This window comes from Podarcis tiliguerta, assembly GCF_965153285.1.
Source record: "Podarcis tiliguerta genome assembly, chromosome: 8".
Classification (NCBI taxonomy): Eukaryota; Metazoa; Chordata; class Lepidosauria; order Squamata; family Lacertidae; genus Podarcis; species Podarcis tiliguerta.
Window position 1 is genome coordinate 13,289,330 of NC_139541.1, and position 27,032 is coordinate 13,316,361.

The following is a 27,032-nucleotide window of genomic DNA, read 5'->3' on the forward strand; positions in this document are numbered from 1 at the left end:
TTCACTTAGAACTTTTTTTATTTTATATTATCAAGGGAGGAAACCTAGCTTCAAGTACTTCCATTCACCCCAATGCAGGATATGTTTTCAGAGCCTACCAGTCACATTTACCATTACACCAGTCAGTGTAATTTAAATGGCAAGCCCTAGAGCAAAGAGATCAACATCACAGGAAACAGTCAAACAATTATGTGTGTTTGCAGCAGGAACACAAGATCAAATGGGAGGAAATATCAGTGCAACAACCAGAATATTAGACCATAATAGTCACATCTTCTCCAATGCCCCTTCCCTGAGCTATTAAATGTCAAGCTGATCTGATCTGTAGTCAACTCTATTTTAATTAGCATACTTCCAAAATTCCCTTATGCCACCCTAACATAACCTGATCTCCCCCACCCCTCCCTCAGATGTTATTCAAACTACAGCTCCCATTATCCCTGACCACTGGGCCATGCTGGCTGATGGAAGCTGGAGTCTAACATTTGGAAGGCGACAGGTTGAGGAAGGCTGGCTCCCACTGTCCTCTTCTCCCAACTGCAAATCCAGTCTTTTTCCAACTGCTTTCTTGAGTTAAGGGTTTTCAGGGAGGGTAAGGGGTGGATCAGAAACTGTTGGGTCAAGAAAGGCAGGGGACTCCCTCCCCTACTCCCAAGTAAAATGTATGTGATGATGCAGGCTGAAGACCCGGAAATTGACTTTTATGGCAAAGGTGCTTCAGAGATGGGATCAGTTGTGTTACATTACAAGGTAGTCAAGACAAAGCACCCGGACCACCTTGGACCAGTTCCCAAGGAAAAAATAAAAACTTTATATAGTCTTTTGTTTCGTAGCATATTCTTGTTCCTGACGTTTCTCATTTCCCACGAGGAACTGGGCTTAGCTATTCCAGCAGACGAGGTGTAGACAAAAAAAGGACCCCACAGATCTTGTTCCATCAGGGTAACAGCTATCAAATCAACAATGTGGCTGAGATCCTCCCTCTCCTGTGGACCAGGGTCTTTGTTGCCCAGCCCCAGCAGGTTTGCTTCTGCAAATCCGGTTATCGCCAGGCCCGGTTGAGGAGCTTCACCTGAGCCAGCCTCTTGGTGATCATGGTGGCAAAGACCAGTCCGAAAAGGACACTGCTGATCAGGACGTAGTCGTAGTCATCCTTCAGGACGTCAAACTGCTTGGAGGGGTAGACTCGGGTCTGGTAGATGTCCAGGCCGTACGCCACGACCTGCGGGTGAAATTAAGTAAATAGAAGTGACAAAAGGCCGAGGACAGCCGAGTCCTGCCTCAAGCAAATATTTGGATGTAGTTGGTGCAAGGGGGTACTGAATCAGGCCAAGGAGTCCATTCCTGTTCTTGTACGGTGCCACCGACAGGCCAGAGTTTCCCTGTCCCTGATCTAAGCCCCGTGTGATCATCACCACCTTGTAGAAGAAAGTGCATCGTTCGAGTGAGGAGTTAAGAGGGCTCACCAGACATGTAGACTCAAGGCCTGACGGGGCCGTGTAAATGCCTCTCATTCGGGAGATGGTCTGGTTGTAGTTGATGAACCTCTCGGCATGGATCTGCACGTCTGGGGAATACGGGATCAAGTTTTCTTCCCTGGAAAAAGGCAAGTAAGAGCAGGACATCCAAGCAACAGGCTCAGTCACCTCTCCACAAGATTCATTTGGACTGCTACATGGGGCTCCCCCCACAATATTGTGGTATTTTATATATTGTAACTTTGCTGTTATTTTCATTGATTATAATTTACTGAAATTGTTGAGAGTGAATTTCTGTTCGATTATTTGCTAATATTTTGAAAGTTAATTTTATTGCATATTATTATATTCTAATGGATTACTGAATATTACTTTATTTTAAGTCACTTCTATTGTGACCTATTTGTATTGGATCACATTGTTAAAAGATGAGAGATCTATGCTGTATATTTTGTTGTTTTTTCAGTTGGTAAATTGCCTTGTATACAACAATATGGAAAGGCAGTATACTAAAAAAGAAGGAAGGAAACAAAGAAATGAAAAATGAAGGAACCTCCCCAAAGCCCCCCTCCCTTCTCATGTTGCATTTTATTGATGACTTTAATATTTCTTTGTAAGCTGCTTAAAGGTTTCACCACAATAAAGTGGTACCTTAATTTTGTTAAATAAAATAAATAGATAAAAGGTCTGTTTAGAACTTCAGGGTTGTGGAACCAATAATGATGATTGGAGGTTGAGGCCTTCTAAATATTTCTGGACTACAACTCCCATCATCCCAGACCACTGTAATTGCTGGAGGGCCACAGGTTCCCCAATCCTGATAATGGGAGAAAGACCTTTCTTTTCTGCAGGAATTCCTTGAGAGTGGAATCCAATCACAGTAGACCACACTGGACTATTGATGGACAAGCTGTCTGGCTTGGGGCAGCATAAAAAGGACTTCAAGAGAAAGACCAAAAAGTGAATGTTGAGGGAAGGAAGAGTGCTTCACAGAACAGGACCTATCTGGTTTCTACCTGAGGCCAATCCTAGTTTCCTACAGTCCTTCTACTAGATTGCCTGTCTAAAATCTGCTGCACACACTCAAAGGCTTGTCCAAAGGCCTAGGAGTTACACCCACCCCAATTTCCTTACCTAGTTTGCTCTGTAGGGATTTCTGGCCGCCGCGGGTCCAACAGAGCCTTGGGGAGTGAAAGGATCGCCCCAGAAGGAAGTCCAACTGCAGAGTTACAAATGAAACAAACACCACGGCAAACGTTATTTCAACAATTGCCACAAAATTCCTGAGCAACAGAAGTGTTAGATTATACAATTTTCTAAGATTATACGGTAATCATGATCAGGAATGCATTGCAGTGCAGATCTCCATGTGTTGCCTTTCAGCTAGAATTACTATTTTCACGGGCAAATGATTTGGAGGTCTCCTGTATCTCCTTTTGGGGTGATCTAAGTTGTACTTTCTGTGTGTTGCCACTGTGCAGTGCTCTCAGAGTCACAAGACTCTGTTTTGCATTCCAGAGACATTCCAGACTGTTGGAAGTCTCACGGAAGACAGGAGACGGATGTGATGTTACTGGTTTCCTGTTCCTTTGTTTTTCCGTTGCTCTCTGCTTTCACAGAGAGAGGATGTTTCTTTTCTGTCTGCGTAACTAGAAATAATGGACGCGGGTGGCGCTGTGGGTAAAAGCCTCAGCGCCTAGGGCTTGCCGATCGAAAGGTCGGAGGTTCGAATCCCTGCGGCGGGGTGCGCTCCCGTTGTTCAGTCCCAGCGCCTGCCAACCTAGCAGTTCGAAAGCACTCCCGGGTGCAAGTAGATAAATAGGGACCGCTTACTAGCGGGAAGGTAAACGGCGTTTCCGTGTGCGGCTCTGGCTCACCAGAGCAGTGATGTCACGCTGGCCACGTGACCCGAAAGTGTCTCCAGACAGCGCTGGCCCCCAGCCTCTTGAGTGAGATGGACGCACAACCCTAGAGTCTGTCAAGACTGGCCCGTACGGGCAGGGGTAACTTTACCTTTACCTTTAACTAGAAATAAAACTCTTAGAATGTAGCTCATATTTCTCATCCTTCCCTGTGCTGGATACTCTGCGTAATGGAGCCGTATCAGAGGCTCAGGTCGTTAATCACGTCGGAGGCGATTCCAGAGGAGTTGCTCGGTTGAACACAAGTCCGACATTTTCCTTGAAAACCCATTGTACATAACAGAACTTGTGCACCATTCTCTGGAAATAGAAGCAACTTAAGTTCTCCATGTTCCTAAATGCTTAGCTTTGGAGCATAGAGAACAACTCATTGGTGTTCTTCCCACACGCCTCCTAGAGTGATCCTAGGAGCCAAATTCAGTGGCTGACTTGCCTCATTCCACTCCAATCGGCATGAAAAGTAAGGAGACACTTTCTCGGTGGCTCAGAAGCCGATTTCATACTGACTGGGTGGCTCTAGGACACTGGGGACAAGAGACCCTGCTGCAGAAATAGTAAAGGGTCTTCAAATTCCTCACCACTCCAAACCACTAGGCCTTTGGTAGAAGTTGATGGGAAAGCATTTCACTGTATGTTCTGAAACTGAAAGGAAGGGGCTGCTCCCTCACCACTTCAAGGTGGCCACACTCTCAAATCCCGATTGATCAGAAAGCTCAAAACCCGGCCCACTCCTTAACTGAGCAAGTGGCGGCTGGTGATCCCCCGTTCTGTGATGGTGGCCTCCATAGCACTGATGGCGGAGGGGAAAATGTAGGACTGCTGCAGGACCTGGGGCAGGAGAGGGCGGTCCAGGGAGCTGAAGGCCGTGGCGTTGTACTGCTCCGTCCCCTCATACAACTCCAGAACTGTGAATTCATTGCGGCGGGCCTTGGCGTTCCAGTACTGGTACTGCGGTGGGAGAGGGGAAAGCTTGCTCAGATGTAAGAATAAAAATACTAATAATGATCAATCTAAACTGCTTTTAATACAATGGTACCTTGGTTCTCAAATGCCTTGGTTCTCAAATGCTGAAAACCCGGTTTTCGAACATTTTTCAGAAGCTGAACGTCTGATGCAGCTGTCGGATATTGTTTCTGGGGCGCCTGCACCAATCAGAAGCTGCGCCTTGGTTTTTGAACATTTTGGAAGTCAAAAGACTTCCGGAACGGATTAAGTTGGCGCTTTTGTTTTCGCTATTTAATTTGCGTTTTTGGTTTTGAGGCTTTTTCAATTAATTTGTTTTTGTCACTGTATGGAATCCAGTTCAGCTACTGATTGATTGTGTGACTGTGGAAATGGATAAAAGCCCCCCATCCAAACAATGACTATCATCAGTGCGGGTACGAATTTATTTATTTTTAATCATCTACATATACGGTCTTATTTATTTTATAGTACAGTACATCGATTATTGCTTTCATTTTATGGATCAATGGTCTCATTAGATAGTAAAATTCATGTTAAATTGCTGTTTTAGGGGTTGTTTTTAAAAGTCTGGAACGGATTAATCCATTTTGCATTACTTTCTATGGGAAAGTGTGCCTTGGATTTGGAATGTTTAGGTTTTGAAACGGACTTCCAGAATGGATTAAGTTTGAGAACCAAGGTACCACTGTATGGTATTTTAAGAACAGCTGATCCTAACTAAAACCCCAAACTCCCAGGCAATGGCACACTAGGCAAGGCCTTTCTCCTTCCACAACTCCTTCATGATGGTCTCACAAATTCCACCTGCATGAAAGGGTAAGGCATGGGGACACTGCTTACCACCACCCAGTTCTCCGAGTGGACAATGTGGACTGGCCCCTTGGCCTTCTTCTGCACCGAGGAGTGGATGATCCGGCCAGTGACGCTATCAATCAAGTGGATCCCGATGAACGTGCGCTCCGGGTGGGTGTCCGTGCTCTCCGTCACCACCGCCAGCAGGTTCGGGTTCAACGACTGCAACAAGACAAAGGCTGACACCTTGAAACAGGACCTACTAGCCTGTGTGTCCCCTTCCCAGCATGAAACAATGTGACTCAAATGGGGAAGTTGTCGGAATCAGGGGACAAAAAGCCAGCTGGCTCGGCCCCAGCTGGAGCATCTCCCTCTCAGCCTTGCCGCTGCAGAGATCCATCGACCTCTGCTCCTCCGAAGTGCGTCTGTGACTCAACATGAGCAGCCTTGAGCACACATTTCTCAGCAGTGTAAACTGCGCAACAGGTGAGGCTTGAGGCGTGGACACATACTAAGCTACACATTTATTATACATAAATCAGGACAAAGAAAAACATGTCTTCTCTCCTTGCCGTCTTCTCGGAGAGAAATTGAAAACAAAAGCAATACAGAGCAGAAGTTCCACCCTAGGACTCCAGCAATCGGTGCTGGAATGTAAACAGACATGTGACATGCAACAATCCACGTATCTGCAGCTCGGGAGGAGTGTAATCCCAACAGAAGTGCCATGGCTCTGTGTTCAAGCACCCGCTTTGCATCCAGGTCTCAGGTTCAATCCTCCAGGTACAGCTTGGAAAATCTCCTGTCTGAAACCCTGGAGAACTGCTGCCAATCAGTGTTACCAATACTGAGCTGGTCAGTCTTATTTGGTATAAGAGAGTTCCCTATGTTTCAGTTTCAATCAGCTCGCTTTTTAAAGAACCACAAGGACAAGGCTCTTGTTTAGGGGAATTACAATGGCTCAATATTAAAGCTGCTGCCAACCAGACAGTATTGAGCCAGGTGGACCCAGGGATCTGTCTAGATATAAGAAAATTTCCTATGCTTCTATTTACCGTATTTTTCGCTCTATACGATGCACCAGACCACAATACGCACCTACTTTTTGGAGGAGGAAAACAAGAAAAAAAATATTTTGAATCTCAGAAGCCAGAACAGCAAGAGGGATCACTGCGCAGTGAAGGCAGCAATCCCTCTTGCTGTTCTGGCTTCTGGTATAGCTGCGCAGCCTGCATTCGCTCCATAAGACACACACACTTTTCCCCTTACTTTTTAGGAGGGAAAAAGTGAGTCTTATAGAGCAAAAAATACGATAAATCAGCTCTTTATTAGGAATCATGAGGACTAAGCTCTTAAGTTTATTTTACGAGGAAGTGCCAAGGTTCAGCATTAGAGCATTTGCTTTGCATACAGAAGGCCCTAGGTTCATTCCGTGGCAGCATCTCGAAGTAGAGTTGGGACAGAATCCTGCCTGAAACCTTGGAGAGCTGCTGCCAATCAGTGTAGGCTATATTGAGAGAGATAGAATAATGACCAGGCTCACCATAAGGCATCTTTCTATTCTTCCTATAAGAACTGCAAAGGCATGTGATGCTGTCTGACCCACTGGACGTTCGCACGCCCTCTCCTACCTTGTAAAGGACACTGCGATCTCCCATCACCCGGCCCTGGGAATGGACATGTTCATTGGCCCTCTTCCCCTTGATGGTTACGATCCGCTGCACGTCAGGGGGGATGTTGATCTCCCAGCTCTCCTCCGTTGTCAGGTCCTGCAACATATGGCCAAGAACCCCAGGATATAAAAAATGTCAAGCCAATTCCTAGAAAGTCCCGTCCTCCCAATATAAGGCCCCCAGTCTGAGATGTACTGAAAGCACGATTCCTTGCTTGCATGCAACTTCCATGCACAAGACGCTTAATGCATACAGAGCCCCATCCCGCTGCAGCAGGTGTGGGGGATCTTTGGCCCTCTGGAAATTGATTAACTACAACTACCATCAATCTCCATGCTTACTGGGGCTGGTTCAAACTTCCACTTCCAGGGTAAGTGTAGGGATATCGCGGAGTGGGGAGTGAGGTCCGGAGGGAGCACACTCTCCACCAGCAGGCAGCCAGTCTGCCTGCATGCGTGACCCTGGGATGCAGTCCCAGGAGAGCGCCCACTGATGACATCACTTCTGAGTTGGCAAACCTTGACGGACACGCGAGCGGTATGGGGGGCACAGGCCCACAACAACACACAGAGTATTTAACGCCATCTTAACAAGGGGAAAGGGACGCAAGTGGTGCTGTGGTCTAAACCACAGAGCCTAGGACTTGCCGATCGGAAGGTCGCGGTTCGAATCCCTGCAACAGGGTGAGCTCCCGTTGCTCGGTCCCTGCTCCTGCCCACCTAGTGGTTTGAAAGCACATCAAAGTGCAAGTAGATAAATAGGTACCGCTCTGGCGGGAAGGTAAACGGCGTTTCCGCATGCTGCTCTGGTTCGCCAGAAGCAGCTTAGTCATGCTGGCCACATGACCCGGAAGCTGTACACCAGCTCCCTCGGCCAGTAAAGCCAGATGAGCACCGCAACCCCAGAGTTGGCCACAACTGGACCTAATGGTCAGGGGTCCCTTTACCTTTACCTTCACAAGGGGGAAATGAGAGCTAAGTACCTTTTGCAGCCTCCGTCCCATCAACTTGCCCTGTTCAGTGTCTGCCAAGTAAAAAGAGACGGTCGGAGCAATTTCCTCAAGCTGCCGGAGGACGTTCCTTGTCGCTGGGAACACTGTCACCTGGAAGGAAGAAAGGAAGGAAGGAAGGAAGGACAGGTCAAAAAAGTGTGAGGGTTTTTCAAGAGGCTTTCCGCATAACCGAAGGATGAGGCAGAGCGCACCTTGAACTCGTCGTCGATCAGAAGCAGAACTTTGGCGTAATCTTGGTCCATGATGGGGAGCAGCAGGGACTGGAGGATGGGGCGGCTCAGCACTGGAGGGGCCACCTGGCTCCACCTGCCAAAGATGGGGTTGAAGACGTAGAGGGAGCTCTTGCCGGTCTCCTGGGAGAGGAAGAGGAACGGGGCAGGAAACTCATAAGAACGCAAGAAGAGCCTGCTGGACCAGGTCAATGGCCCATCTAGCCCAGCAACCTGTTCTCATAGTGGCCTCAAAGCAAGAAGCAGGATCTGAGCACAAGACCCCTCTCCCCTCCGGTGGCTTTCCAGCAACCAATATTCAGAAGCATGGTTGCCTCCTGGCTGCAGAGCATAGCCATTGTGGCTAGTAGCCACTGACAGCCCTCTCCTCCTTCTTGAATTTCTCTAATCTTTTAAAGCCATCTAGGTTGCTGGCCATCACTGCCTCCTGTGGGAACATGTTCCATAGTTTAACTCTGCGCTACGTGAAGACTTTCATTTCTCTCTCCCGAATCTTCCCACAATCAGCATCATTGGACGCCCACAAGTTCCAGTGATATGAGGGATAAAAATGTCTCTATCCACCGTCTCCGTGCCATGCAAAATTGTTATAAACTTCTACCATGTTGCCTTTTCTTTGCCTTTTCTCTAAAGTAAGACATCCCAAACACTGCAACCTTTCTTCATAAGGGAGCCGTTCCATCCCCTTCAACATTTTGGGTTGCCCTTTTCTGAACCTTTTCCAACTGTGCGATATCCTTTTTGCGGTGAGGCAACCAGAACTGTACACGGTATTGCAAATGCAGCTGCACTACAGCATTGTATACTGGTATTATGATACTGGCAATTCTATTTTCAATTTAGTTTTCAAACTCAGGCCTTGCTAGCTACCCACAGATGAACTTTCCCCCTACAATATCTCCCAAGTCCAAACCAGCCATCACAGACATGGGTCCTGACCTTGTCCTTGACCAGGAGGGTGCACTGTGGAGGGTGGGGGAAGTGGGCAGTCGTCCTCTGGACCATCAGCTTGAAGGACGAGCCCGGCCGCACATCCTGGAGGTACTGCTTCCACAGGATGGTCCCGGAGCTGCTTTCGATTCCAAAGAGCTGGACAGAGAACACAAAGACCACACAATGGTCAAGCCGCAAGGGTTCATATGGCAAAGAGGCTTGCTGACACAACAGCAAGTGGGCACAACAGCATTTGGTGATCCGCATGGAAAATGATTCCTGTATTGTAAGGGGTTGGACTAGATTGGGGTCAGCAAACTTTTTCAGCAGGGGGCCGGTCCACTGTCCCTCAGACCTTGTGGGGGGCCATACTATATTTTTTTTGGGGGGGGATGAACAAATTCCTATGCCCCACAAATAACCCAGAGATGCATCTTTAATAAAAGGACACATTTTACTTACCGTATTTTTTGCTCTATAAGACTCACTTTTTCCCTCCTAAAAAGTAAGGGGAAATATGTGTGCTTCTTATGGAGTGAATGCAGGCTGCGCAGCTATCCCAGAAGCCAGAACAGCAAGAGGGATTGCTGCTTTTGCTGCGCAGTGATCTCTCTTGTTGTTCTGGCTTCTGAGATTCAGAATATTTTTTTTCTTGTTTTTCTCCTCCAAAAACTAGGTGTGTCTTATGGTCTGGTGCGTCTTATAGAGCAAAAAATACGGCAGTCTCAGAATCAGACGGTCCGCGGGCCGGATTTAGAAGGCGATTGGGCCGGATCTGGCCCCCAGGCCTTAGTTTGCATACCCATGGACTAGATGAATCTTTGGGTCCCTTCCAACTCTACAATCCTATGATTTAAATATTGTGTGTGATGGAAGAGGGTGGCTGCCTTTGAGCTGATCCAGTGAGACTCTTCCTAATGTTCTCATTAGCCACAAGAGTCAGGAGTACAACCTCCATGTTCAGTGGCAGTCTACCACCTCTTAACGTGAGGCCATTGCCTTCATGCCTTGCTTGTGAGTTTCCCACCATGGCATCTGGTTGACGATAGTGGGACACATAGGAATATGGGAAGCTGCCTTATACGAAAGTCAGACCCTTGAGTCCACCTAGGTCAGTTCTGTTGACACTGGCTGGCAGCGGTTCTCCAAAGTTTCCAGAGGCAGGGGACATTCCCAGTCCTATAAAACAGGCGCTCTGCCACTGAACTACAGATAAGACTTGACCCTTGATCTAGCAGAGCTCTCTTATATAACTTAAGTTCCTGGCTCACAAGCATACTCCTCACCTTTCCAGAAGCTGTGACCACCACAATCATCTTCTGCAGGTTAAACTCATCCCGGGCCAAGTTGTCAATGTTGACTTCGTTCTTGATCTGGCTGCGGGGCTTGCGGGCATCGTAAAACATCTTCCAAAGGTGAGCGGTCCAGGCCTGGAGGAGGATGAGCTGAGAGGACAGGCGCTTCAGGAACATGCCCAGCAGACCATCTGGAAAGGGAGAGAGAGAGAATGTGTCACACCCAAAAATTAAGCAGAGGTTAATATAGAGGGAGGAGCCTGTAGCATGACCAGATGAGCCACTGCACCAATTCAGCATTACTCTTGCGTTCTCATAACTTGCCTGACATTTCTGAGCCTCTCTAATAAAGAAAGCTTGAAGCTTGTGTGAAATCCCTCATCCTCTTCCAAGCTTGGGAGAAGGACAGGGAATCTTGGACAGGGGACAAAGTTCCTCACTGCTGGCAAGCAGGAGAGCATGTTTGTGGAGCCGTGTGGTCCAGACAGCAAGCACAACTCAACAGGACCAAGGAAGCTCATGGAAGACAGATAGAGCCCCATAGATTGACACAGATCTCTCTCTCTCTCTCTCTCTCTCTCTCTCTCTCTCTCTCACACACACACACACACACACACCTTTCCAAAGCAAGATTGTCAAGAAAAGCAAGTGAAAAAGACAGCTGGAGAATTACCTTGAATTGCTGGTTCCATGACAGCAAAAAAGACAAAGCAGAAAATATTTGAAATGTACTCACTGGAGTAAGAACAAAAGCCACAGTATCAGAGCTGTAACAACTAAGTTGTGGAACCTTCCCTGCAGAGATGATTTTGGCCCCTTCATTACACAGCTTTTGGAGAATGCTGAAGATGCACCTCCTTACACCACCCCTACCCCAGCTTTTGACACATGAGATGAATATTTTTAGGACCCACCTTGTTTTTGTAATTTTATCTTTTTAAAAGTTGTTCTTAATGTTGTGTTTTAACTGTTGTTACCTTTAGGGTCAAGGGTGAATAATAAATTGCAACCCACCTGTGCAACACTACCAAGCAGCCTTGTTGACCAGGAGGGTCTTGTGAGTTTCGACAGGACTGGGAAAGGGAAAGAAACACCACCTGTGGCTTTACCTGCTTTCTTCCCAAATTCACCCTCCAGCTCTGCCTGCGCGCCTGTCAGGGGAAGATCCACCATCTGCAAGCTGACCACTTCAGCCAAAGACTCTTCTCTGCTCCACAAAACTTTCCCTGCGGAGAAAAAACAAGAGATGCATAGGTAAAGGTAAAGGGACCCCTAACCATTAGGTCCAGTCATGGCCGACTCTGGGGTTGCGGCGCTCATCTCGCTTTATTGGCCAAGGGAGCCGGCGTACAGCTTCCGGGTCATGTGGCCAGCAGGACTAAGCCTCTTCTGGCGAACCAAAGCAGCGCACAGAAACGCTGTTTACCTTCCCGCCGGAGCAGTACCTATTTATCTACTTGCACTTTGACGTGCTTTCGAACTGCTAGGTTGGCAGGAGCAGGGACCGAGCAACGGGAGCTCACCCCGTCGTGGGGATTCGAACCGCCGACCTTCTGAATGGCAAGTCCTAGGCTCTGTGGTTTAACCCACAGCGCCACCCGTGTGCATAGGCGGTCGTAAAAGGAAATATGGAGGAGGGGCTGTATCCTGTGTTAGCGGAATCCAGTGTATCCAGTGTTAGCGGAAATGAATGAATCTTACTTAGCTCCATTGGTTACAACAGGTCTACTCTGAGGCAGATGGAACTCTTAGACTGCAATCCTAGAAACACTTGCTTGGAAAGACAGCCAGGGCTTCTAATTCTCTTTCTTAGGCCATTGGCAAAGCCAGCTCTCTGTCGTCCATTTGCCAGAAAGGTAAAGCTTGCAGTGTGGGGTAGTGGTTAGAATGTCAGACTAGCAAACTAAGAGACTGGGCCATGAAGCTCACCCCTGCCTCTCAGCCTAACCTACCTCACAGGGATTAAGTGAGAGAGGGAACTGCATATGCCCCCTTGAGCTCTGTGGGGAATAAATGCAATAAATGAACTGTGCAACACAGCAGAAAGGTCACCTGGTTGCTGAAGGAAGGAGAGCATGTGATCCGCCGTCTGCACCAGGGCTCGGTAGCCCACGGAGTCGTCTTTCTTCAGAAACACCTGAATGTAAAGCTGAAAGAAAAAGGGGGAAGGGGTAGGCAGGTGGATGGAGCATCAGGGTATCATGGTGCTGAACTTTAAAGCCTTAAACGGCCTCGGTCCTGTATACCCGAAGGAGTGTCTCCACCCCCATCATTCAGCCCAGACACTGAGATCCAGCGCCGAGGGCCTTCTGGCGGTTCCCTCATTGCGAGAAGTGAGGTTACAGGGAACCAGACAGAGGGCCTTCTCGGTAGTGGTGCCCACCCTGTGGAACGCCCTCCCTTCAGATGTGAAGGAAATAGGCAGCTATCTTCTCTTTAAAAGACATCTGAAGGCAGCCCTGTTTAGGGAAGTTTTTAATATTTAATGCTGTATTGCTTTTAACACTTGATTGGAAGCTGCCCAGAGTGGCTGGGGAAACTCAGCCAGATGGGCAGGGTATAAATAAATTTATTAATTATTAATTATTATTATTATCATCATCATCATCATCATCAGCTTGCAGGATTAGCAAAATGTCCAACCAATTAAGGAAGCAACTTAGAACTTTCTGAGAAGACTGCTAAGATTCTTGGTGTTGGTGTGGGTAGTTATATGATTGAGGCCTGTTGTTCATATTAACTTTATTTTGGAGGGGAAACTTGGATTGAATCCAACCAAGTTTTACTTAAGTTTTTAGGGAAGCTTTTAATGTTTGATGCATTACTGTATTTTAATATTTTGTTGGAAGCCGCCCAGAGTGGCTGGGGAAGCCCAGCCAGATGGGCGGGGCATAAATAATGAATAAATAAATAATAATTAAGTGCAGACCTGTCAAAATTAAGTGGGCTCAAGTAGCTCATAATTTCACCGAGTCTACTTTGAGGAGAATTGAGAACTTAGGTCCATTAATTTCAATGGGTCTGCTCTGAGCTGCCCCCCCCCCCCAAATACAATTTGTGATTAATATATATAGTCTCGCCCATTGTGTTGCCCGTGGACAGCACAGAAAATTCAGACACCCACCAAGGCCCCTCTGCTCCCGCTCTCTCCCCAAGACCACTCCCCATACCTGTTCTGGCCTCGTAGAAGTTTTCTCCAAGGTGAAGCTGATAATGGTATCCAGCAGTCTCTGCCCAGTTTCAGCCAAGTACAGGTTAATTACGTAGGACTGGTTGTGGCAGGATAAGGATTCCTTAAGTGTCATTCAGAAGAAATTAAAAGAAAGGGGGGGGGTAGGATTTAATATTAAGGCCACCGTCATGCATGCAGTGTCACCACGAGCAACAGAGTAGCTACCTGACCCAAGGAGTGAAAATTGCGGTGGGGTGGGGTGCACGAAATACATTTAAACCCTAGCACTTTAAACAGCACACTTCAAATGCAAGGTAAACCTGGTTCAGACATAATGGAAAACCATGGTTTCCTGTCCCAAGAACGAGCCTGCATGAATCAAAGGGTCATGCTCTCCCTGCTCCTCCTTTGCATGCAAGGAAAGATTGAAAACATCTGCTTTTATAATTATTAATAGCTCCCCACTGTGCACAAACTCAGGAAACTGTGGTTTGTTCTAACTCAGTTGAGTTTTTTAAAAAACAAAGGTATTGAAGCATGGCTTGATCCTAATTTGTTCTAACTCGCCACAGTTGGAACTAACCACAGGTCCTTGCATTGGTGTACAACGGCCTCGGTCCTGTATACCTGAAGGAGCGTCTCCACCCCCATCACTCAGCCCGGACACTGAGGTCCAGCTCCAAGGGCCTTCTGGCAGTTCCCTCACTGCGAGAAGTGAGGTTACAGGGAACCAGGCAGAGGGCCTTCTCGGTAGTGGCGCCTGCCCTGTGGAACATCCTCCCAACAGATGTCAAGGCAATAAGCAACTATCTTACTTTCAAAAGATATCTTAAGGCAGCCCTGTTTAGGGAGGTTTTTAATGTTTAATGCTGTATTGTGTTTTTAATATTCAGTTGGGAGCCTCCCAGAGTGGCTGGGTAAACCCAGCCAGATATGCGGGGTATAAATAATAAATTATTATTATTACTACTACTACTACTACTACGGCAAACTGCCCTTGGCTCTGAAACCAAAGTAAAGGTAAAGGGACCCCTGACCATTAGGTCCAGTCGTGGCCGACTCTGGGGTTGCGGCGCTCATCTCGCTTTACTGGCTGAGGGAGCCGGCATACAGCTTCCAGGTCATGTGGCCAGCATGACTAAGTCACTTCTGGCGAACCAGAGCAGTGCACGGAAACAACATTTGCCTTCCCGCTGGAGCGGTACCTATTTATCTACTTGCACTTTGACGTGCTTTCGAACTGCTAGTTTGGCAGGAGCAGTGACCAAGCATCGGGAGCTCACCCCGTCGTGGGGATTCGAACCACCGACCTTCTGATCAGCAGGTCCTAGGCTCTGTGGTTTAACCCACAGCGCCACCCGCGTCCCTAAAACCTCTTCTTTCAGATGGGAAAGGAGAGGGGAAAGTGTGCAGACCCAAGGCTTGTGCTACCTCATGGTCATAAGGCCATAACATAAGGCCAAGGTTTCCTGTTACACCTGAAATCATAGTTTTTGCTTACTACAGATGTGAACCTAGACCATTATTCTGAGCTTCCAAACTTAGGACAGGAAGTGCTGCCTGCTTCCATTTTCCATCAGCTTCAGAAGTTCACTCCTGTCTCCATGGTCATTAAGGCAAAAGGACAGTTCTCACCGTAACTTGTCAATGGATGGTGAACACAGACTTACCAACAAACCACAGTCAGGACAAATCATGCTGTGTTATGCTGATTTGGTGGCCTCTCTCAAACCATAGATTGTGAGCTGACATGAGGTCAGAGGTGAGCGGTGAGTTCATGGCAGGCAAGATTTGACCTGGGGACTTTGCGAGCCATAGCTCAGCCTCTCAGCCACTGCACAACCTTAGCTCTGGCGCCTGGGTGTTCACATCCTTCCAAGCGTCAGACGCATTATCATCTGCCATGTTGCAGTTGGTAAGGGGGATGATAATGCAGGCCTACTTTACATGGCTGTTGTGTGGATCACAAGATAATCCACATGCAGCACTCTGAGCATTTGAAACCACTATAAATAGCATCCATTTAAGCTACTACTTAATTTGTTGTTATTTAAAAAACAAAGCAATAATGCCCTCTTTGCACTCACCAGTATTTTGGCTCACAAGAAGACCTAATTTCAGAGTGTGGGCAATTGCCTTCTGCAATTTTATTCTTTTTTTAAAAAAAATATTTTATTAAGGATTTTCTTGTTTTACAGAAGTAAGTGTAATGCCTCGTATTTTTTTTCCATGTAACATTTTTACAAATCCGTTTCAGTTGTTGAGGCATTAGGGGGAGAAGAAAAAAAAGAAAGGGGGGGTGGAGAGAGGGAAGATGGGTGGGGGTGGGGTCGGGTGGCGGTGTTTCTATTATGTTTAATGTATGTAGAGTTTGGGGTCAGCGTTGTTTGTGTTGTTCACTTGTGTTCCTTTGGTGGTGAGAGAGGTTGGGGTTGGCCTAGGGTGTGATTGTTTGCTTGTGATTGGCTGTGGTGATCTTTGTTTTCGTGTGTGAGTGAGGTGGGTGGGTGTTTTGGATCAGGTTAGCCATATTGATTTGTATGCTGTTGGTGGATTATTGTCATTGTCCTGTTGGGCTGTGTATGTGATAAAGGGGAGCCATACCGGGGTGAAGGCGTCTTCTTCTGTTTGTCCCCGTGTCAGTTTCAGTTTATTAGTTAATTTTTCTAGTAGGGCTGTTTCCCATACTATTTGGTACCATTAACAAGAATGAACAAACCAAGATATAAAACAAGAGTAGCTGCCTCCTTTCACACAAACCAGCAAACCAACTACGAAGCTGTCAGCTATAGTTCAGCCCTCCCCAACTTGGTGCCCTCCGGATGTTTCAGGCTACAGTACCCATCAGCCCAAGTAAGCATGCTTGTGCTGCCCAGGGCTGTAGTCCAGCTGCCTTTCCTGTTTCCTGCAATCTGAGAAATTATGGTTAACAGCTTCTGTAACAAGCCAGGACACTAAACCATGGTTTGCAGTTGACTTCATATCCTGGCTCATCCCAGAGCTATTAACTATAGTTACTGATTCAGAGAAAATGGGTAAGTTAAATTAAAGAGATCCCCATTTGTTTGCTGGCTCACACCGAGAGAGAAGGGAAGTTGCCAAAATGTTTGTATCTCAGCTTATTAAAAGTAGAGAGACGATTGCCTGAATGCAGACAAGTAATCACACTGCAGCAACAAAAGCCAGCATGATCCTGAGAAAGTGGAGGGCATTTCAGGGACAAGCCAAGCTTCTGATTTCACCCAACATGTCACCCTCAAACTTACCACTTCAGCCTTGCAGGTGAGGACCGCGGCTACCGTTTTCTCGTTGGTGGTTGCGAAGGTCACGAGGACAGCCTGAGAAACGCAGCAGTGAGAGAATGAATAAGGAAAACGCTCCTGGAAGAAACACTGTGCTTGGTGGGGTGAGAGGTGCACTTAGATAAAAGTTCCCTTGTGTGACCCTGGCCTAGGAGCTTAGGCAATAAACCTGAGCTTGAACATCAGACTACAGGAGGACTGGCTGCCTACTGAAAAATCCCTGCACTGAGTCACATCACCAGCTCACCCTGCTCAGATCTTCCTCTTACAGAGACAGAGTTCCCAAGGTGCCTTATATTGAATCAGACCCACTGGTCCATCTAGTTCAGTATTGTCTGCACTAGCTGGCAGTGGTCCTCCAGGGTTTTAGAAAGCGGGACATTCCCAGACCTACTTGGAGATATCAGAGATTGAGCCTGGGACCTTCTGCATGCAAAGCAGATGGTCTGTAGTTAAGCGGGAGAACTTCTCAAACCGACTGCCCCTGATCTTTTTAAAACAGGAGGTGTCCTGGAGCCTTCTGCAGCAGAGATGAGGAAACCTGCCACCTTCCATGCATTGCTGGGCTCCATCATCATCCCTGGCCACCGGCCATGCTGCCTGGGCCTGATGGGAGTTGTAGTCCAACATCCTCTAGGTCGCCACAGGCTCCCCACCCACTAACTAGACCATCACTTATGTTTACAGGTGGGTTACTGCCATCACAGCTCTGCCTTCTTTTAATGTAGGGATGTGAAGCTTGTGATCCTCCAGAACTTGCTGGACTACAACTCCCACCATCCCACCTGCCAGCATGGCCAATTATAGGGGCTGATGGGAGTTGGAGTCCAACAATCTCTGGAGGACGACAGGTTCCTCATTCCTGATCTATGGAGAGATCACAAACACTGTGCTACAGCCCTTTCTCAGTGTACATCTGCAGAGAGTTGGTAACATTCCTCAAGGGGACTGGCTTTTAAGAGGTAAAACATCAAGGTGTTGGCACTGCAGCAACAGCTTCTCCTCTTCATTTTTCCTTTTAAATAATAATAATAATAGGGACCATTTCCTTTTACCTGCGGAAAATCCCGGAGGAGGCTCAGCACGCCGTTCCGATGCTGGAGCAGCGCAAAGTGGCTTGGAGACAGCTGCAGGAAGAACTGGGTGCGGGAAGCGCTGGCGGAATTGGGCTGAGAGGAAAGCAAGCGGGGCCGGAAGCCGCTGGCAAACTCCAGACCAAGGGACTGTGGAGGGTGAGGGAAGGAAGAGAAGGCGAGTCAGGCAGACGTGGGACGTAAGAGGAGGAGGACAGCCCAGTAGCATTCAGTGGTCAACCAAAGGATGCCTCTGGGAATTGAAAGCAGGACCAGAGCGCAACAACAACTCTCCCTGTTTGCCTGCGGCAGTGGAGAGAGAATATAGCCACTGATAGCCCTATTCCCCACGGATTTGTATAATCCACATTGGTGTCCATTGCTACGCGAGAACATTGGATCAGACCACTGGCCCATCTGGTCTAGCATCCTGTTCTCAGTTACCCACCAGTTGCCTCAATGGGAAACCAGCAACCGGGATATGGGCACGACAGCACTCTGCCACGTGCAATTCCCAGCAACTGGGATTCAGAGGCGTATGGACTCCAACAGGGGAATTTGCCTAATCCTAGCTGACAGCTATCACTACATCCTATAACGTAAAAGCATGGGCCCTGAAGCTAGATCTGGTCAAATACTCATCTAAGTTCTTGCAGTGGTCAACCAGAAGTCTTAAAAGGATGCCTGAATGGAAAGGCTTGTGATTTCCAACAACTGGTTGGTACTCAAAGGCCTCAGACTACAGGGGTAGAGCACAGCTGTCGTGGTTTGCAGCCATTGATAGCCATTCTCCTCCTCCATGGAGGCTATCCATGTTATTGACCTTCCCACAGAGGTTCCCTGACACAGATGGTGCGGCATCAAAAAGACGGGAAAATTAGCTGCATTACAAAAGCCATTGGAAGAGCACAACTGAATCTAGCCCAATAAGCCATCACAATGCAGTGCTCTGATCTCACCAAACTCTGTGCACAGAATGTGAGCACAGCAGCAATCTCCCAACTTGGGGATTCCCCGTAAATGTGCTTTCCAGGGGGAAACTGGGGACATTTTTGTCCTGACAGGTTTTCCCAGCTAAATAAATGGGTCTTTATCAAGAGTAACCACTTGTTAAGTTTTTTGTCTTGTTTTGAATGCATCTTTAAACAAAAACAAAATCTGTTTTTAACTACAGTGGAACCTCGGCTCCCGAACAGCATGCGTTCTGGGAGTCCAGTTGACTCCCAAAATGGTTCAGGAACCAAGGCGCGGCTTCCGATTGGCTGCAGGAGCTTCTTGCAGCCAATCGGAAGCAGTGCTGGATGTTCGGCTTCCAAAGAACATTCGAAAACCAGAACAATCACTTCCGGTTTTCGATCATTTGGGAGCCGGAACGTTTAGCTCTCCAGGCGTTTGGGAGCCGAAGTACGACTGTATCATGTATGTCAACTGCCTTGAGAGTAAGGTTTAGAAGGCCATTAATAAATCAAAGGTATTATGATTATTAACTGGCATTCAGAGGAGGCACACTGCCTCCAACAGGGGAAGGAGAACATAGCTGCCATAGCTAGTAACCCTTCAGATATGCCAAGTTGAAAGCCAAACCCATCCGAAGTTACCAGCCTGCTTCCTAGACCCCTCACCTGCAGCGGAATCTGCTTCACCTCTTCCCCAGAATCCAGGGACAAGGCATAGAGTGAGTGAGTGGCTGAGTCGGCGCACAAGAGGACTCCCTCTCCGACCACACCACAAGCTCCATTCAGAGTCCTTGCCCAGGGGGCTGCCACCCTGACCTGCAGAAGGAAAAAGGTGTTGAGAAACTGGATTCGCCTCCCCAACAGCAGCTCCCTTCACCACCACACACAGCAGAGACATTTTCATTAAGAGTCTAAATACAGTGGTGCCCCGCAAGACGAATGCCTCGCAAGACGGAAAACCCGCTAGACGAAAGGGTTTTCCCGTTTTTCAATGCACTTCGCAGGACGAATTTCCTTATGGGCTTGCTTCGCAAGACGAAAATGTCTTGCGAGTCTTGAGATTTTTTTCCGCTCCCCATCCCCTTTTTCTAAGCCGCTAAACCGCTAATAGCCTTTTAGCAGCTAATCCGCTAATCCGCTAAGCCTTTAATAGCCTTTAATAGCCGCTAAACCGCTAATAGCGCTAATCCGCTAATAGGGTTGCTTCGCAAGACGAAAAAACCGCTAGACGAAGAGACTTGCGGAACGAATTAATTTCGTCTTGCGAGGCACCACTGTATTGATATAATATGCTGCCCAATTTATCAAGGGCACCTGTTGCTGTTTTTCCTTTTTAGTCAATCAAAAGGTTTTGTGATGATTCAGCGGTAGCCAACACGGTGCCCTTGAGATGATGCTGGGCTACAGCTCCCATAATCCCTGACAGTTGGTCAAACTGTCTGGGGCTGAGTCCAACAGGCAGATGGATGGCCGCAGGTTCCTTGTCCTTGAACTCTTGCTTTTGCTGCCCCTCAGCTACCTCCCTCCATCCCTTGCCTTTACTGTCCCCAGCTACCTCTGCCTTCTTCTAATATAGGGATGGAGAGCCTGTGGCTCCTCTGGATGTTGTTGGGACTACAACCCCTGTTATCCCTGACCACTAACTGTGCTGGCTGGGTTGATGGAAGCTGGGAGTCCAATCACCTCTGGAGTGCACAGTTACAGTTTACTAACCCAATTGATTAAACACTGCAGTGCTAAAGGTAAAGGGACCCCTGACTATTAGGTCCAGTCGTGACCGACTCTGGGGTTGCGGCACTCATCTCGCTTTATTGGCCGAGGGAGCCGGCGTACAGCTTCCGGGTCGTGTGGCCAGCATGACTAAGCCGCTTCTGGCGAACCAGAGCAGCGCACGGAAACGCCGTTTACCTTCCCGCTGGAATGGTACCTATTTATCTACTTGCACTTTGAGGTGCTTTCGAACTGCTAGGTTGGCAGGAGCAGGGACCAAGCAACGGGAGCTCACCCCATTGCGGAGTTGGCTCTGTGGTTTAACCTACAGCGCCACTCGCGTCCCTGCTAAAGGTAAAGGGACCCCTGACCATTAGGTCCAGTAGTGACTAACTCTGGGGTTGCGGCGCTCATCTCGCTTTATTGGATGGAAGCTGGGAGTCCAATCACCTCTGGAGTGCACAGTTACAGTTTACTAACCCAATTGATTAAACACTGCAGTGCTACTCAGGAATAATTCTCACAGGGGTCAGTCAAGTTCACCCTCAAGTAAGCACACACAGAATCACAGTCTTAAATCTGCAAATTTCCCAAATGCCATCCTCCCTCCTGGGGAAAAAAGTAAGCAAAAACCCAGCTTTTCGCAAGGAAACAGAAATTCCATTCTGAGCCCAGACCTTGTCCTACCTGTCTTGTGATCTCTCCATCCTCAACGCTGAAGGTTACGATGCTGAAGTGGCTTTGAGGACTGACTCCAACTGCATGCACCGACCCAGTCCCGTGGGAATACACCAGCTGATACTGGACAACCTCACTAGCAAGGAATATCAGAAGTTGATTAAGTCATCTGGCTGTCACCACAAGTCTTTGGGGGACGGGGGAAAGTAGAGCTTGGAAGCTCCAGGCTGGCTCCAGGATCTACGTGGTCACCTTCCAGCCTACCAGGAAAGCAGTCCCGAGGAAGCATAACAAGAGCAGCTGCCTCTTGTTTAAATCAGTGGTAGGCTGCCCCTGAACATGGAGGTGCAACCATCAGTAACAATCTTCAGATTTACATGGAATGACAACTCATATCCAATGATCAGGCTCTGGAGATGTTACTTCCACAGGCAAAACAGCACCATATGCACATCACCAGACTGGGGGGCACCCAAAGGTTTGCAGAAGTACCAAAAAAAGAGGGGGGGACTTAAGTTGAGGAGAAGGGAGCCCCAAGATCAGACCAATGAGGACTGTGAGCATGGAAAGTTGACCGATTAGCTGATCAGAAGGCAGATAAAACAGAAAGGGTGGAGGGTGGAGGAGGTGGAAGAGAATGGAGCAGCTGGAATATATAGGAAAGGGTCTTACAGCAAGTCAAAACCACTGGTCTGGCTAGCTAGCATTGCCTACACTGACCAGCAGCAGCTATCCAGTGTTTCAGGTGGAGGACATTCCCAGGCCTACCAGGAGATGAATCTGGGACCTTCCGCATGCACAGCTACAGCCCTTCCCCTGTGTTTTCGTGTTCCACTTGTTCTTGTTCAACTGATCCATCCCAATGTGCATAAGAAGAACCTAAAGGCCCTTGAGGAATCTAAATCCTGAATAAGCAGCATGCAACACTCCATTTGCAGACCCCGTTTGCCTCCTATGAAGACAATGACCTAATGTTTTTCTGCCTGTGGGGGAGCGTATTTATTTGGGGGGGGTATGGCAGAGCACTTCGCTACTTGGGCCTATTACTTCCCAACCCTTCCAGGAGATGGATTGAACCTGGGACCATTCTGCATGCAGAGCAGGTGCTCTACCACTGAGCTACAGCCCCTCCCTGAACCAGAGACGAGCACGGCTCACGATCACCTCCTACCTTTCTGGCAAATGCTCTAACCACTTCTGATGGCCATTGGAGAGGTAGTGAAGGGAGAGCACATTTTTCTTCAAGATGGCTACGTGTTTCACCATGTCCTGAAGTCCCACCAAACTAGCCATCTGAAAACTTGAACAGACAGACACACAAATGGTTTAGTACAGCCACAGACCGAGAGAACTCACCGCAGAATTAAAAACATACAACTAGCTAAAACAATTATGACTAGAGGATGAGATTCATTTTGTTTCACAAAACCGATACGATGCCTGACTGCAGAAACAAACCTCAAAGCACTTTATGAAAAGAACAAAAGAATGGAATTATAAGGGAAGGGCAGGGAAGCCAGTTAAAAACAGCTATTGAAAGCGTTCCAAAATAATTAAAACCAACAATAAGTTAAAAGCCAGATTAAAACAGGCACCAGCGTTCTATGTGCCTGGATAGGCCAGCCTAAACAAGAGTGCTTTTAGCAGGCCCCAAAAAGAGAAGAGTGAAGGTGTTTGCTTAATGTTAATCACAAGGAGTTCCGCAGTGTGGGTGCTGCCACACTAAAAGAGCAATTTCTAAAAAATGTGGAACAAGTATTATGTGGCTTCTGCAAAAGTGCCAGTTCCATAGATTGGAGCCAGTGTGGTGTAGTGGTTAAGAGCGGTAGTCTCGTAATCTGGGGAACCGGGTTCGCGTCTCCGCTCTTCCACATGCAGCTGCTGGGTGACCTTGGGACAGTCACACTTCTTTGAAGTCTCTCAGCCCCACTCACCTCACAGAGTGTTTGTTGTGGGGGAGGAAGGGAAAGGAGAATGTTAGCCGCTTTGAGACTCCTGAAGGGGAGTGAAAGGCGGGATATCAAATCCAAAACTCACTCTCTCTCTCTCTCTCTGGAGCGGTCAAGTGGGCTTGTATGGGGTAAGGTAAGGTGATCTCACAAGCAAACTGGTCCCAAGTCGCTCAGGGCTTTATTTACTAAAAGTAACAACTTGAACTTGGTCCGGTAGCAAATCAGCAACCAGTGCAGGTCTCTATAAATGTACTTCTTTTTTTCCAAGGAACTGACAAAATACGACACCTGATTTACGCTGAAGTCAGAAAGCTTTCTGCAACCCTTTCGATAAAATAGGAAGAAGCATCCCTCAAGGAAAAGAACACGACGTCTACAGAAGATTTTCCAGGGAAAGAGTTCTTAATCGTGGGAGAATCAACCTCTGTCTACACTCACAATGCAGAGGAAGAACATGATCAAGAACAAGACCCTACATATGGTGTTTAAAAATCTGCCATTACCCCCAAAAGGTTGCAAACAAGTTCCCCAACATTCCACCCACCCAAAATTCTCACCTGCCAGCATCCATCGATATCTCCCAGTTCAAGCCCCCGATGTTGGTCTCCCAGGAGCGCAGGAGGCGACCACCGTTGGAGACAGTGATGGCATCTATACGATGGGGTGGTGAAAACAGCCGGTATATTATAAATACCCGCAAACAGAGCTCAGAAGAAGCATATCCCTCCTTCATAATAAAGGGGTGGTGGATCTGCACCTGACTTTCCTCATTTGTTTTGGAACAAGCAAGGCCTCCAGCCACTCCATCTCATACATTTGTGTTCAACTCTATAGGACGGGACAAGGAACACAGGACTCTCCCCAAGACATACCCTCTTCTGGACCAGCTCAGCACCCTCCTTGAAGGTTTTTATATGACTGCAATATGTCCTTGGACTCGTATAATGGTTCTTGCATGACCAGACCAAGGATAAAGAGAGGCATATGTGTGTGTGTGTGTAGAAACCAGACTGTGCTAAGGTAAAATTCACACTTGTTGCTCTGCCCGCTTTTAACTCAGTAGGGAATGCGGGCCTCAAGCAAAAAAACAAGCCTCCCTGCCCCTATTGTAAAACAGCCAAGGACTTGCTGGGCTCATAGTTTTGTCTCTCAACTCTCAGGCTTCCCGACTTTACCCCGGTATGGCTCCCCCATATCACATAACACAGCCCAACAAGACAATGACAATAATCTACCAACAGCATACAAATCAGTATGGCCAACCTGATCCAAAACACCCACCCACCCCACTAACACACGAAAACAAAGATCACCACAGCCAATCACAAACAAACAACCACACCCTAGGCCAACCCCAACCTCGCTCACCACCAAAGGAACACAAGTGAACAGCACAAGCAACGCTGACACCAAACCTTACATACATTAAGCATAATAGAAACATTGCCACCCGACCCCACCCCCACCCATCTTCCCTCCCTCCACCCCCCCTTTTTTTTCTCCCCCAATGTCTCAACAAATGAAACGGATTTGTAAAAACGTTACATGGAAAAAATACGAGAGACATTACACTTACTTCTGTAAAACAAGAAATTCTTTAATAATAATAAAAAAGAAAGAACTCTCAGTCTTCCTTTCTGTAAAATGGGAACACTCAAAGAACCAGAATTTGTTGGGAGGGGAGATCGTTAAGAAATATTATGGCCAGCGGTACAGACCTAATAACTCAGCTAGAATACAAATGCTTCACTTACCTTGTCCATGGATCAGCATTGCATCTATCGCTCCTTCAGGAGTTCCTTTGTCCACGTGGCGCCACACTTAAAAAGAAACAGGAGTCCGATGAACAGAGGAAGCTACATTTCAAGGGTTGGGCCATTTTGTCTAATAGCACCCATTCCTCCCAGAATTGCAGAGTTTGATGGGACGCAAGGGCCATGTAGTCCAACCCTTTGAAATGCAGGAATCGCAACTCAAGAATCCCTGACAGATGGCCACCCAACCTCTGCTTAAAAACCTCCAAGGAAGGAGAGTCCACAACCTCCCAAGGGAACCCGTTCCCCTGTCAAAGTTCTTCCTGATGTTTAGTCAGAATTTCCTTTCTTGTAACTTGAAGCCATTGGTTTGAGTCCTACCCTCCAGAGCAGGAGAAAACAAGCATGTTCCCTCTTCCATCTGACAGCCCTTTAGATATCTGAAGATGGCTATCGTATCCCCTCTCAGTTTCCTCTTTCCCAGGCTCCTTCAACCGTTCCTCATAAGGCTTGGTTTCCAGACCCTTGATCGCTCTCCTCTGCACACAACCCAGCGTGTCAATATCCTTCCTAAATTGTGGTGCCCAGAACTAGACACTGTGTTCTAGATGTGGTCTGGCCAAGGCAGAATAGAGTGGTACTGTTACCATTAGCCTAACACACTCAAAGCAAATACTCTACATGTGAAGTTGCCTTAGTCCGAGTTGCACATCCACTCAAGCCTCTGCTCCTCATGCAGATGTTATCACCAATGCGTCTATCAAAGCAATAGGTATAAACAGGCCCTGTCCTGTCCACTGCCTAAGAGATACTCACAGATGTCTCCTGTCCTGGAGTTCAGAGCCGCCATCACATTCTTCTCGGTGGCCACAATGAGCTTCCTGGAGCCCTGCGAAGCTTCCAAGGAGGCAAACTTAAGCTTTCCCACATATTGCTGTCTCCTATTAGAAACACAAAGGGGTGTGTTTTTGTTCTAAAAATAATGAAGAGCACATAGCAGAAAGCAGTGAAATAATGTGGACAGTTCTGTCAGGCACCGAACATTTAATGCAAAATTTCATGCAACTTTCAAAATAATCCAGATTTACTATGTAAACCACTTTGAGTCTCTGTTAGGGAAAAAGGTGGGATACATAAATATTAACAATAGGCAACATCAAAGAACGGAGGGTCTGCAATCAATCAATTATGGGGGTTTGAACTAGCAGGGGCTAGTTCAGGGGTTCTCTTTCCCTCCATCAGCTGATATTAGAAACCTCCCCCCTCCGTCATATCAGCACTTCCTGTGGCGGGGAGTTCCGCAGGTGAGGTCAGTTCGGCCTGTCACCCACCAGTCAAACTTGCCCACTTGGTCCTCGTAAACGGCGCCCGCTGGGTCAGGCGAGAGCAGGAGAAACAGCCGGAGTGACAGCAAAGGACCCAGAAACCAGGACGCCGCCATGACAGGCCGGGGAGAATCGGGGGGGGGGGGTCAAGAGAGGGAAGGAGGCCCTCGCTATCCCATTGGGCACCGCGGGACCATAGAGTTTCAGGGACCATAGAGAGCAGCTCCTAGACCTTCTGCCTCCATAGAGATATGTAAGGAGAAGAATTAGAGTGACTCTCCAGAGGTCTGGAGACAGGGGTTTCGAAGCCCCTTGAGACTTTTCCCCCTTCCCTTCGCACGGGGAGGGCGGTGAATGTGATAAATATATAAACATTGTAATTCTTCTTCTTTTAACCACACCTGTATCTGCCACCCAGAAGCAAAAGCGAACAATAAAGGATGTGGGAATAGTTCCTGCCCAATAAGAAATCAAGATAACATTTTTTTTTTTACAAAAGAATGTACTTAAATGGTTTATTGAATATTTACAGGTAAATTATAAACAGATAAAAACATTGGCAGGGTTGTTGTAATAATCTGCAGTTTTGTAAGAGTATATATTTAAATAAAATGAATAAATGAGTAAATTAATTTGGATAGGCAGAAGATATTAAAAGCAAATATAAGGAACCGCAGAAAGAGGGGGAAGGAAGTCAAGTTTTGAAATGTCAAAATGATGGTAAAATGAGTTAAATGTATAAAATAAGTGAAATGTATGAATTGGAAAAGTATAAATAAAGAAATGGAGAAAAAATAGTTCCTGCTAAT

General features: G+C 47.4%; 1 protein-coding gene across 2 annotated transcripts; it reads right to left on the reverse strand.

Annotated features, from left to right (window-relative positions):
- On the reverse strand, positions 1 to 26,488 carry EMC1 (ER membrane protein complex subunit 1). 2 transcript variants are annotated; one of them, XR_014514451.1, is made up of 22 exons: positions 26,230 to 26,415; positions 25,715 to 25,839; positions 24,899 to 24,964; positions 23,702 to 23,795; positions 22,364 to 22,492; positions 21,202 to 21,328; positions 19,471 to 19,620; positions 17,831 to 17,998; positions 16,740 to 16,811; positions 13,472 to 13,594; positions 12,354 to 12,450; positions 11,411 to 11,527; positions 10,293 to 10,492; positions 9,013 to 9,162; positions 8,035 to 8,196; positions 7,814 to 7,933; positions 6,790 to 6,927; positions 5,207 to 5,380; positions 3,505 to 4,348; positions 2,613 to 3,127; positions 1,467 to 1,596; positions 1 to 1,222 (listed from the first exon to the last, which is right to left on the reverse strand). XR_014514451.1 is itself a non-coding variant. In XM_083453820.1 (22 exons), the coding sequence occupies exons 1-22, from the start codon at positions 26,337 to 26,339 to the stop codon at positions 1,043 to 1,045; spliced, it is 2,928 nt and encodes a 975-aa protein (XP_083309946.1). In that variant the 5' UTR covers positions 26,340 to 26,488; the 3' UTR covers positions 1 to 1,042. The 2 variants fall into 2 exon arrangements, 1 of the variants encoding a protein (XP_083309946.1); XM_083453820.1 differs by having other exon boundaries at positions 2,613 to 2,697; positions 4,138 to 4,348; positions 26,230 to 26,488.
- Positions 26,489 to 27,032: the final 544 nt, after the last annotated feature.

Bases quoted from the DNA above. Each gene is read 5' to 3' on its own strand.
- EMC1 (XM_083453820.1), bottom strand. From the start codon at position 26,339: ATGGCGGCGTCCTGGTTTCTGGGTCCTTTGCTGTCACTCCGGCTGTTT. The intron at 13,595-16,739 runs GTAAGTTTGAGG...ATGACACTTAAG, and splicing joins TCACCTGCAAGGCTGAAGTG to GAATCCTTATCCTGCCACAA. The intron at 10,493-11,410 runs GTAAAGCCACAG...CTCCCTTTCCAG, and splicing joins TGAATTTGGGAAGAAAGCAG to ATGGTCTGCTGGGCATGTTC.